The following is a 12889-nucleotide window of genomic DNA, read 5'->3' as shown; positions in this document are numbered from 1 at the left end:
TCAGGTGATCTTCAGACTTAGGATTTGGCAGCACTTGGGAGCTCTGTTCGGTTAACTATTTTTAAATCTACCATAAACTTTTATTTTGGACTTTATGGACTATCGAATTGTTTCATTTTTTGGACATTAACTTTGGTTTGAAACTTGTTAAACATTTTAATTAGTTGGTAATTTTTTTACTAGGATGATTTCTGATAATGCAAATCGAACAAATGGTTTTCAAAGTTAAACAACTCTAAGATTTTTTTTGATGCTAAGTTTTAATTGGAATAATGTGTTTTACGAAGCATGCAACTAAAGCGTGATGGGTATAAAACTGAAACAATAAGCAATATATTAATATGCTCTCACACGCTATTTGTGACAAATATTTTTACCAGAGTCACAAAATTATAAAGTTAGATTTAAACTTCGAATCTTCAATTTCCTAAAAAAAATATATTTGTTTTGAGATCAAATGGTCAAATTTTTAAATATCAATGTAGCCTTCATAACCCGTCCATAACGTTTAAGCTAGGTTTGAAGTGTTTCATCTTATATCTCTGGCTTGTTAGTGTCTTTATTCACATTTACCTCCACTTTTTTAATCAATTATTTTTTATTCCACTTTGTGACTAAATCACTTTAACAGTTGTCATCTTTGTTTCCATATATGTTTTCTTATTCAATATTTTCACATTTAGAGCTTAACAGTTTACCCTTAGTAAAACTTAGCAAACTAAAGGTTGAACGCATGGGACTAACCAACTGAACATCTGAAATATCGCACTAGAAGCCCTGCTAGCCGTACACCCTAGAAATAGATTTGTAGCTTACATGCTTGCTTCACTATAAGACATCAGTCATAGTCTTCTAACACACGCACGTTAAACATCCATTATTGGCATGCTAATCATTTCCTAGCTATTATATTAAGTCTATTAGGGCATTATTTCCATAATATGCATAACACATCAATTCTCACATTTCAAATACATAAACAAAATCACTTTTTAAATGCTTAATGAAAAATTCATTGACACTTCACAAACATTCATATTTTCACTTATCAAATAGGTGAATTAAGTTACGAATTCAGTTTCACATATATAATAAACAATCATTTTCACTTAGCCAACATTTGGCAAATTCTAGTTCATCAATTTATATATGATCATTTTGCCACAAACTTTATATTTATATTACCATATTCACATTAGAATATTAAGAGACATGTTTTACCACATTATTTCTATTTTACTTCATTATATCAATTTATTATAATTTTTTTATTAATTAATAGTAATTAGTCACTTTTTTGTACGCAATCACTTGTAATAAAAAAATATATTTATTGGCAACTCTTTCAAGTTTATTATTTGCTTTAACAGTTTGAGCATGCACACATATTAATTTCAACTATTAATAATACTAATTTTTCTTTAAAATCACATATTTATCAAGGGAAAGATTGAAAAGCTTAAGGGTACTTATCTCTTAGATTAGCTAAAATTCAAAATAAGGCTCTTCTTTTCATTCCCAACACTTGGATCCTTTTAAACCATGCTTGAAACCTCTATTCCCATCAGTCCCTCCATTTCCTCACACATACATAAACATAATATTGTCATAAAAATCACTCAAACTAAAATCTCAAATAAACACTTTAGAAATGATAAAAAAAGATACCAGTTCTTATATTGATTGAAGCTTTCTCTCTTCAACTTCAACTTTTTCTCACTAATCCACATAAACCCTAAATCCTTAATGGTGAAGATGATGATGTAAGTGGCCAAAATTTTGATGTAGTCATAAACCAACTAAAAATCTAACTAAGGCAAGTACACCTATCAATTAATAGTATAGCTACGGTGAACAAAGATATCATTCCCACGAAGACTAAAAGTACTAATAATTACTGTCTTTCTATTATTTAACCGACAAATTGGAGGGATTGATTAAAACTGAAACTAACTAAATTAATTAACTAAAGAACACGAAAAAAAAATTAGGAAAATAAACAATTAACAACCAAGAAGGGAGACAATATCGAGGAAAGAATTCACCTAGACTTCATCTGTCACTATCAATCTAAATTACGCAATTTATTCACTTAGTATGTTGATTCGTAGAAATCCCTAAATTATGCTAATATCTCTCTTCAAGGCTAATAGCAATTGACTCTAGGTTGATTAATTGAATTTATTTCTAATTAAAGCCCCTATTATCACATTAACTCGATTTATGGATCCACCTATTAGATTTGACTCTAATTCGATAGATTTAAGTCGTCCTATTTCTAGGATTGCATGCAACTCCACACAATTATGCTAGATCTACTCTTAAACAGAGTCTATTCCTCCTCTAATTTAAGCATATCAAACATTGATTAATAGTCTAGAAATATTAAACCAAGAATAAGCACACATAATTGAGAACAAGATCCAAGTATTTATTGTGTAAAAAATAAAAATCAAATAACAGAATCTATCCTAGGGTTCATCTCTCTAGGTATTTGGAAAATTAGTTCATGATTGCAAATAAAAACATCTCAAAAATAGTGTAACCACAAGAAATAAAGAAACTCATAATAAACTTCAAAGAAATCAAAAGGAGGTCTTCAATCTTGATGGAAATCTGCTTCAGAGTCAGCTTTAGTGGTGTTTTTGGAGTTGTTTTCTTGAGTATTCTATGACGGCTCACTTCCCTCTCCTTATCTTTGTCATATATAGGTCTTAAAATGCTCGAAAAACCTAAAAAACATGTTTTCTCACAAGTTTGGAGTGCGATTTGCGATTTCCACACAGTTTGGTACATGGCTGTGTGACAGCCCCTATGGCTCACACGGCCGTGTGGCTCTTGAAACTTGCTCTAATTTTCACTTGTCTTTCGCTCCTTTTGCTCCTAAATGCTCTATTAAGTATAGAAACATGAATTTAAAGGATTAGGAGCATAAAATTCACCATTTTAAATTGAATAATCATATAAAAATGCGTTAAAAATGATGCTAAAACATGTTACTTGGCATTTATCACTTAAGAGTTGGTTTTCTACTTGATTTTAGTAAGAGAACTAAAGCTGGGGGAGAGATGAGATTTAGCCTTAATTTGTAGGAAGAAAGATGGAAGAACAAATGGGGAAATTTCCTAAATAAACGATCATCTCCCACCTTTTTTCCGTAACTTCAAGGAGAATACTATGACCCAACCTTTCCATGCCATGAACAAATAGATAAAAGGATAATGAATCCCCTTGCCTAATACTTCATGAAGGCTTGAATTCCTCCGTAAGAGAGCCATTCCATAAGACTTGCATCGAGGAACTAGAAGCATAATTAATAACGACCCTAATAAGCATGGGTGGCATCCCAACATCAACCATTGTGTTCTCTATAAAATTTCTCTGAACCCTATCATACACTTTCTCCAAATGAACCTTGATCTCAATCTAACCTATTTTTGTTCTACAAGATTACATGGAATGGATGACCTTCTGTGCAATGAGCATATTGTTGTTAATGTTACAACTTAGTGTGAAACTGACTTGGTTGGGATCTATTAAATTTGGCATCTACTTATAAATCATCATACATAAATTAATAGGTCAGAAATGTGAGCCTTTGGATTGATCACTTATGGTAGAAGGACTATAGAGTCTTGTTAAAGTTTGCGTCAATCATTTTCTCCATCGAAAATCTATTAAAACTATACCACAAAGTAAAAAACTTACACTATCTCACTGAGATAGAAGGAATTGAGCATGCAACCCATCAAAACCCGAAGCCTTAAGGGTACCTATACATATTTCTTCATTTGATGCAATTTAATCCAAAAGGGTTGAGGGAGTAGAACTAATTTGTGCCTTGTCAAATAAACCTTCAAAACATTATTCACATAGTCCACAAATTTTAATATATAACACATTGCGGATACGGTCAAACTTTAGTAAGTAGATCTACATTAACCGTTGTAACATTTATTCTAAACCTCTCAACAGTACGTTGCTTGGGAAGTTGTACCCTAAACCTCTACAAGAAGTGAAAAACAGCTCGAATAATAATCCTTAAGTTGTATTCTATGTTATGCGCTCTCTCTTTTGCTCTCCGCCGTTACTATTCTTTTCATCCTGCTCTCTTTCTCCTCTCTAAGCCTTCCTTCTCCTCCCCTCTCCGCCTCTTTTCCGCCTTCACCATGGCTTCTTCTCATCCCAAAGACGAAGCCTATCTCAACCAAGTTATCGAGAAGCGCATCAAACTCTTCCAGTCCCTCCAGTCTCAACAGCAGTCTCATCTTCTATCCCTCCCGCACGATCCAATCAAGGTCACTTTGCCTGATGGGTCAGTTAAGGAAGGGAAAAAATGGGTTTCGACCCCTATGGATATTGCCCAAGGAATTTCCAAGAGTTTGGCTGCCAATGCATTGATCTCATCGGTCAATGGGGTTTTGTGGGATATGAATAGACCTTTGGAAGGTGACTGTGAGCTTAAGATTTTCACTTTTGATAGCGATGAAGGTCGTGATACTTTTTGGCACTCTAGTGCTCACATTCTTGGTCAAGTAAATGGGGATTCCTTTTTATTTATTTAAAAAAAAAATTCCATTGTTTGTTTGTTTTTTTTTTTGGTAATTGATTAATTTGGGTTAGTGGTTATGCAGTCCCTTGAGAGCATATATGGTTGCAAACTTTGCATTGGGCCCTGTACCACAAGAGGGGAGGTAAGTCCGTTACCTGAGTTCTTGTTATGTCTAAACCTTCTTTGTACATAATCTTTGTATCTTGGAATAATATTATATCTATTGAAGTTTTCACTTTGTTAACTTTTCTTGGTACACACTTCTGGTAACTTCTGTTGTATAGGATATGTTAGTATATTTTATTAAATGAATTTCTTTCCCAATTAAGTTTTGGAGAATTGGCGAAAGTTTTAGCCAGATTTCATGTGGTTTCCAGGAGCACTCAAGTTTTATATTGTAGGGATGAAGTTTTATGCATTGTAATTATCCAATATACTGCGCTGTGTAGCTTGTACTTTCTATGCCAGTTTTATGTTTCACTTAAGCAAGACATTTAGAGATAATTATGTGGTTTAAGTTATTGTTTGATGTTTCGCTCTTCTCATCTTGATCCTTAAGTTGGTTTACCAAGGTCTTTAAAGTGGAATTTACCTCTTACTAGATGATAATGTGGTGTTACAGGGTTTCTATTATGATGCATTTTATGGTGACTTGGGCTTGAATGAGGATCACTTCAAGCAAATTGAATCAGGGGCTTTGAAAGCTGTTGCGGTATTGTAATCTTCCTAAGTGTCCAACTTCCAGCTTCTGAAGTTTTGATTGGTTTATTTATGATCACCTTCAGTGGCATTCATGTTTGTTTGGTGTTAAGTTAGTGCAATTTGTAACAATATTCTGCTAATCACTCATACCAGTGCTAAGGAAAAATTGGCTGTCTTAAAACCATATTATGAAATGTTGAACAGTGGTTAAATTTTAAATATTTTCTTATGGTCCTATTAAATGGGAATATGCTAGTTGTAAAGCTGTTATTTCATGGTACATTATTATTTTTCCATTTTTGCATCTTAATGCAGGAAAAGCAACCTTTTGAACGCCTTGAAGTGACAAGGGAACAAGCCCTTGAGATGTTTTCTGAGAATAATTTTAAGGCAAGTTGAGTGGTGTTATTTTGAAATTTTCATATCAATTGAAATTATTCCTTTCTACCATATCAATTGAAACTATTCCTTTCTACCTCTATGTTTTTCCAGTGCACTAATTTCTTTAATGGTAACTTTTATAATCAGGTTGAGATCATCAACGATTTGCCTGCAGATAAAACTATCACAGTATACCGATGTGGTCCCTTGGTTGATTTGTGTCGTGGACCTCATATTCCCAATACTTCTTTTGCAAAGGCATTTGCATGCATGAAGGTAACACGATACATGATTAGATCTAAGCTATGTTTTGGAGATATTTCAATTCATGTTCACCACCATTTCCTGGTCTACTCATGAATTTCTATCTTCAGGCTTCTTCTGCATACTGGAGGGGAAACAAAGATCGTGAGAGTTTACAAAGAGTTTATGGTATATCTTTTCCTGATCAGAAACGTTTGAAGGTGAGGTTAATTGTCTGGCGTCAACTCTATTATTGTACCACATACGCTGTATATTTATTTGATTTACTTTATTTGTGACCTCTGTTACCTGAAATTGCTCTCCTTCCTGCTATTTCGGAATTGGATTGCCTGATTCCAGCCATGGATCGGTGGAGTTCCAATTCAGTGGATCAGTGATCCATTTAGCAAACATAATTTAGAGCTTTTACTAGAAGTAGAGAATTCTATTACGAGACCTGCAGATTATGTATTTATTTCAGTAGGGGTTTATTGGTGGATGTGAGGTGGACTGCTGAAATTGTCAGTTTATCTTGACTCTTGAAGTAATTACCATTCAATGTTACTCCAGATCTGCTTATATTTTATAGGTTTATAATATTTTTTTCTAATAAATGGTAAAGTTATTGATGTACAGCTGATTTACTTTGAAAGTAGTTAATTGCGAAATATACTTAACGTAGTTGCTAAGTTTATGGGCCAAAAATTATATTAACCCTTGATTTAATTTTTATTAATTAAACATAAATTGAGTTAAAATAAAACAAATTGTACAAATCAGTTAAATTAATATATATACATGTTCTAAAGAAACGTTTTTGGTTTTAATAAGTCATATTACACTCCTATTAACTGAAGAAGACTACCCCTATTGAAATACTGTCCAGATAAGTAGCGATTTACATTTCAGTTCTTATTCCTCTTGCCAGACCGATCCGCGTTCCAAGTAACACAATTTCTGATTGTTCAAGCAACTATACAAGAGTATGATGCATAGAGAAATATGTTTATCTCTTCTATTCTGATACAAAGAATATCAAAATCTGGTATAATAGCTGAAATTACTGTAAGAAATCATTTTCTCATATTAGGTTCACATTTTACTTACCTAGACAAAAATTTGAGAGCTTTGGTAATTCTTTTACAATGAGAAATTTTTTTTTCTCTTGTTTCCTAGTACATTAACTTCTCTTCAATCACTTCTTTATTCTCATTAGTGTAATGTTTTTCCACAGGAATATATCCGTCAGATAGAAGAAGCAAAGAAATACGATCATAGATTATTAGGTACAAAGCAGGAACTTTTCTTTTGCCACCCCCTCAGGTACAATATAACTTAATATGATCAGGAGTAGTATGTTAAAGAATGTATGCAATATTAATAGTTGGTATATTTGGTAACTTTCAGCCCAGGAAGTTGGTTCTTTCTTCCTCATGGCACTCGAATTTACAACAAACTAATGGGATTTATACGAAATGAATATTGGAAAAGGGGTTATGAAGAGGTTACAAGTCTTCTCATTTGCTCTATTTTAGAGATTTAATTAAAACTCTGTTACTTGAATACTGAATCAAAGAAGTTGCATAATTTGACAGGTTAAGTCACCCAACATGTATAATATGAATCTTTGGGAAACATCTGGCCATGCTGCAAATTATAAGGAGAATATGTTTTTGTTTGAGGTGAGATTTTGTGCAACTATGGAAAAATTGAACTTGTCTGTTGTTTTAATTGTAGAGTGAATATTGATGTGGACTTCCTAGAATTTAACAAACATTTGTTGAAAAGTGCATTTCTGCATTTAGTCTTCTATCGATGATCCTTTTTATGATGTTTCGCTCTGCCACAGATTGAAAAACAAGAGTTTGGACTGAAACCTATGAATTGCCCAGGGCACTGTTTAATGTTTCAGCACAGGGTTCGTTCTTATAGAGGTCAGTTCATATGCATCTATGATTTTCCTACTTTTTACCATATGGCAAGAAAACCTTTGGTACTGCACATGAAAAGAAGCTCCCCTTTTGCATTCTTTCTTTCTCTCTCTATATTATATGTGATCAAGCAAAATCACCTGAAGGACAGCGTGCATGCCAACCATAGACCGCATTGTAACTTCATTGCCCTGTGAGGAGAGCTTAAAAAAGGCATTCTTAGGCTATGCGCTTTTGTTTATTTCATCATGTTGTTGCTCCGAACATGAGCATCCAATCTTGGTTTGTGCTTTATAAAATTTTCCATGTACAAGCTTTAAAATGTTGGATAAACTTTTCTTTGCTCCCTTTTGTTTCATACTTCATGGTAATGAGTTACCATTATATATTAGTGAATGAGTTTGTTCTAATTATAAAATCTTCTGAAACCATATTAGCTTGAATACATTTTCATGTATTCCATTCTGCATCTTTTTTCCCTTTGATTCTTTTTTTAGCCTCTAATCTAATTGCTATATGGCCCAGTCTTTACTAAGATATATAATTTTGTCAATGTAGTTTATTTATTTTTCTTCTGTAGCTTACAATGTGCTTATTTAAATTATGTTTTTCTGAAAGAGGTTCCTATCTGGCTTTGTTGTATTCTCATTCATGCAGAACTACCTCTTCGCATGGCTGATTTCGGGGTCTTGCATCGAAATGAGGCTAGTGGGGCACTGACTGGATTGACTCGTGTCAGGAGGTTTCAGCAGGTACCCTGTTGTTAGATGTGAACTTCTGAGATTGAGCTCCTTGCTAACCTTCTTCACCTTTCTTTTGGCTAAATATCAACTGTGAAATTTGACGTACCATAATTTATCGCCGTGTGAAAATTTCCTTGGTAGCTTTTGGACTTAAGTTTAAAGAAGTCTCTGTTCATATGTTATACATTTTGGTTGCTTAGTTGTGCTAGTTAAAAATCTCTTTAGCTCTCCTTTCTTTGACATTACTCTTCATATTGTTTCAGGATGATGCTCACATTTTCTGCAGGGAATCCCAGGTGAGGTTGGCTTTAGTTACTCAATAGTTTTATGAAATATTTTAGCTCATTGTCTTTACACTGCACATTTCACTTTTTTCTTTTTTCAGGTAAAAGAAGAAGTTAAAGGTGTCCTGGAGTTCATTGATTATGCTTACACCGTGTTTGGGTTTACTTATGACCTAAAATTATCTACGGTATGATAAGCTCTATTTACTTAAATTGTTAGGGACTGGAATTTTATTTTGTGTGATGACATGGTGCATTCTGTTACTGATCTCTAAGTATAATGGAGTTTAGGATGTTAATGAGTTTGTTTTCTGTTTATATCTTGAGTTACTAAACTTACAAAACCACTAATATTTCCTGAAATTTTAATTTTCCATTTTTATTACTATCATTAGGAATGATTCCTTTTTATTATTTGTTTGTTTGTAAAGTGGTTTTGTAATAGAGACCTAATATATCTACCCATGTCATGATTATATTCATGTTATAATACTAGATGGACTTGAAGAGTCATGAATCTTGATTTGTGTTTGTACTCTCATGCTTGGATTTTATTCTAGAATGACCATTTTTATTTTGTGTTACAAATGTTTGAACTGTAGCGGCCAGAGAAATACCTTGGTGATTTGGAAACATGGAACAGAGCTGAAGCTGCTCTTACAGAGGCTTTGAACCAGTCTGGGAAGCCATGGCAGGTAGGTTTTCTAGTTAACATCTTTCACTCTACATTTTCTTCAGAACAATGATTGTTTAAGGATTGCCTGTGGGTGACAAATGAGAAAACTTTGCTTCAGTTTACAACCACCGTTAAAGCTTTTAGGCTCTGCTTATTGGGGACTATTCTATGTTGACATCCATTCTATGGTCTTCTTTCTAGATGCTTATATATTACAAGGGTCATTTTGGTACAGATAAATGAAGGAGATGGGGCATTTTATGGTCCGAAGATTGATATTAGTGTATCTGATGCATTGAACAGGAAATTTCAGTGCGCAACATTGCAGGTTTGTGATGTTCAATTGTTATTCATTTCTCCTTTTTCTTTGCTACTTGTGTATTTTGATAGTTATCACTTATTAGCTGATGCCCTCTTTATTGCAGCTTGACTTCCAACTTCCTGAGCGCTTCAAGTTGGAGTACTCAGCAGAGGATGAAGCCAAGAGGGAGAAACCTGTTATGATACATAGAGCTATCCTGGGGTCCGTTGAGCGAATGTTTGCTATATTGTTGGAGCACTATAAGGGCAAATGGCCTTTCTGGCTTAGTCCCCGTCAAGCAATTGTTTGCCCTGTGTCAGAAAAGTCTCAGCAATATGCAATGCAGGTAGCCTACTCTAGCAGTATGCTTGTTAGCTTGTTTTTTGACCTAAATTATGTCCATATGATCATTCTAATGATATCTGGAAGAACCAGAATTTTATTTCTTGTGTGGCTGCATGCTACTTGTACATGACAATGTAAATCTAAACCTGCATAATAAATCCTTTATCTACCTCACTCCACAATTTGAAATCATGACTTTACAATTGTCTCTTGCATTGATGTGTTGTTGTTGCGCATGAAATATGCCTATATATAATCTCCTGCGCTAGTTTTTTTTTTTTTTTTTGATACTTGACTTCATTTATTTCGAGACTCAAGGCCTTAATTACATCATGTTTTGAAGTGTTTAGATGAACTTACCAAAATAGGTGGTTTTACATGCTTGAGGTAGTTTTCGGAGAACATAGTTCTAGATCATAGATGTGGGCAGAAGCTACTGAGTTAATTATTAGTCGTACTTCCCTTCATTTGAAGCACAAAACGGAAGTTATTTGAAACTCTAATTTTCCAGTGTTATCACGTATTTCATTTTTATAGGTCCGGGATTGGATTCATGAAGCTGGTTATTATGTAGATGTTGACATGACAGATCGAAAGATTCAGAAAAAGGTGATCTCTTCTTCTGCATACAGTTGTGGACTTAGAATGAGCCCACCATGTCATTGATCACCATATAACATTGTTGTTAATCCTTTTTCGTCTTTTAATCTTTAAACGGGTTGCTCTGTTGTTTACATTCGTGCAGATTCGAGAAGCTCAGTTGGCACAGTACAACTTTATATTAGTTGTTGGTGAAGAGGAAATGAACACTAAGAAGGTTTGCAAATCCTAAGATTTCTGTACCTTTTTTGGGCATTGCTGGAATTTATATTTCATTAAATATGTTTTATCTATTCCTTTGTTCAATTTATCAAATGTAAGTAGAAGAGGCATGGTATGGTGTGGGTTGAGAATAGTAATGTTTTTACAGGTGAGTGTGCGGGTGAGGGATAGTGGAGATTTCAGTGGAATGAGCATAGAAGATCTACTCAATCACTTCCAGGCTGAAACTGAGGCTTTTCATTAGGATGATGCGACTCTATCAACTTAACATGTGGAACATCAAGGGGGGGATTGGCTTCTTCCCTTGTATTATTTACATCTCTGCTGCCTCCTGATTGGCTTTTTGAACTTGTAAGCATTTTGTTTGGAGAAATTACACACATACATCCTGTTTTACTTTAAACCATCGTCTTCCCTTCATCTTTTTATTGTTTAAATAACATTGTTGTTTTACATTTCTTCTGCCCTCATAATTCTAAATTTTATATCAATCCATGGTACTAATCACACACTTGTACAACAAGCCTTTATTGATTGTGTAGGATTGAGTTGGATTATATTAAAACATTTTGAAATATTTTTTATAATTTGGGTTGACTTGATTGAAATTGCATAAATATTTTCTCCGTGACATGGCTATTTTTTATATTAAATTAGCCAGTCTATTTTACTATTATAATATTGATCCACTTTAAATTAAATATATGATGTTTAGAAAAATAGAACATTACACGAGGACTTTACGTACAATGCTGGAGCTAGAGGTGGTTGTATAGTGATAAAATTACATTTTGGTACTTTTATAATTTACCTCTCCCTTAGAGCTATTAAAAAAAATTCAATTAATAACAAAACATTTAATTTGTGAAATATTAGTTATAAATTTCTTTATTATATTTTGTAAAAAATTATAAGATAATTTAATATATTTTAATTAATATACACAATTGACTTGGGCATAGGAAAAAAAACTAATATTCAATAATAGGTTAGTAGAATTTGCATGAGAGATCAGAAAAAGTAGTGAGAAGAGTGTCTCAGTCAGTGTGATTTGCATATAATATAGTCACTCAAGCAAGTGAATGAGCTTCCTTATTTGTACACCTACCTATCCAACAGAAGGAGAATTGTTGAAATCACTTTTCCATCATTATACAATAATAAACCAACATACCGAGTTCCAAAACATCAGTCTTAAGGATGTAATAAAGCCATTAAGCAGTCCTATTCTAGAATCACATTATCCATATGAATTGACTTTAGCCACAAAAGGGCAAATGCTTCTGCTAGAAAAGGGCTAAGAAAGCCTTATCAAATCTGGATAAACATTTCACCACAAAGCCACGATGGTCTCAGATAATAATCGCAAAAATGACAGCACTTACATGGTCTAATCCAGATGCATCAACATCACATTTTAGAGAGCCGGTGGGAGGAGGTAGCCATTGATCAACAACTTGACAGTTAATATTCTTGGTCATACCGGAATAACCCCTTGCATCCAACTTGACAGGATGTATGTCTTAGCTATTCAGGTGAACCAAACATGGTGTTGAGGTGGCAATGTGGTTAGTTTAAGGCATTTGTTTATAGTTTAGGGTTAAATCTTTTTGGATCTAATAATATATTGTAAACTTCCTGTCTCTTTTTATCTCGTAACTATCAATCCCCTACCCAATTTCATCTAAGATGGAGGAAATGAAAAGAAGCAATTGTGATGAGGGCTTTTCAGTTCTGGTGGTAGATCATGACACAACCTCTCTCATGTTACTAGCATCAATGCTACAACTATTTTCCTACCAAGGTAATTCCAATCTCATTTATGTTCTTATTTCAATCAATCCACTTATATACATATACATATATGTATACATATATATACATATCCTCATTTTGTTTGGTCAATTTC

At 33.6% G+C, this 12889-nt stretch overlaps 1 protein-coding gene across 1 annotated transcript; it reads left to right on the top strand.

Moving 5' to 3' along the window:
- Nucleotides 1-3925: 3925 nt before the first annotated feature.
- On the top strand, nucleotides 3926-11471 carry LOC107935514 (threonine--tRNA ligase, mitochondrial 1). Its single transcript, XM_016868133.2, has 19 exons — nucleotides 3926-4535; nucleotides 4635-4694; nucleotides 5175-5264; nucleotides 5570-5644; nucleotides 5783-5911; nucleotides 6010-6099; nucleotides 7113-7201; nucleotides 7286-7382; nucleotides 7474-7560; nucleotides 7728-7812; nucleotides 8467-8561; nucleotides 8816-8848; nucleotides 8938-9024; nucleotides 9439-9531; nucleotides 9748-9840; nucleotides 9938-10159; nucleotides 10696-10767; nucleotides 10904-10975; nucleotides 11129-11471. The coding sequence occupies exons 1-19, from the start codon at nucleotides 4056-4058 to the stop codon at nucleotides 11222-11224; spliced, it is 2145 nt and encodes a 714-aa protein (XP_016723622.2). The 5' UTR covers nucleotides 3926-4055; the 3' UTR covers nucleotides 11225-11471.
- The last annotated feature ends 1418 nt before the right edge of the window (nucleotides 11472-12889 follow it).

Source organism: Gossypium hirsutum, chromosome A12 (assembly GCF_007990345.1).
Source record: "Gossypium hirsutum isolate 1008001.06 chromosome A12, Gossypium_hirsutum_v2.1, whole genome shotgun sequence".
NCBI classification, from domain to species: Eukaryota; Viridiplantae; Streptophyta; class Magnoliopsida; order Malvales; family Malvaceae; genus Gossypium; species Gossypium hirsutum.
Note: the sequence above shows the minus strand (reverse complement) of the source record. Positions and strands in the feature narration are given on the sequence as shown.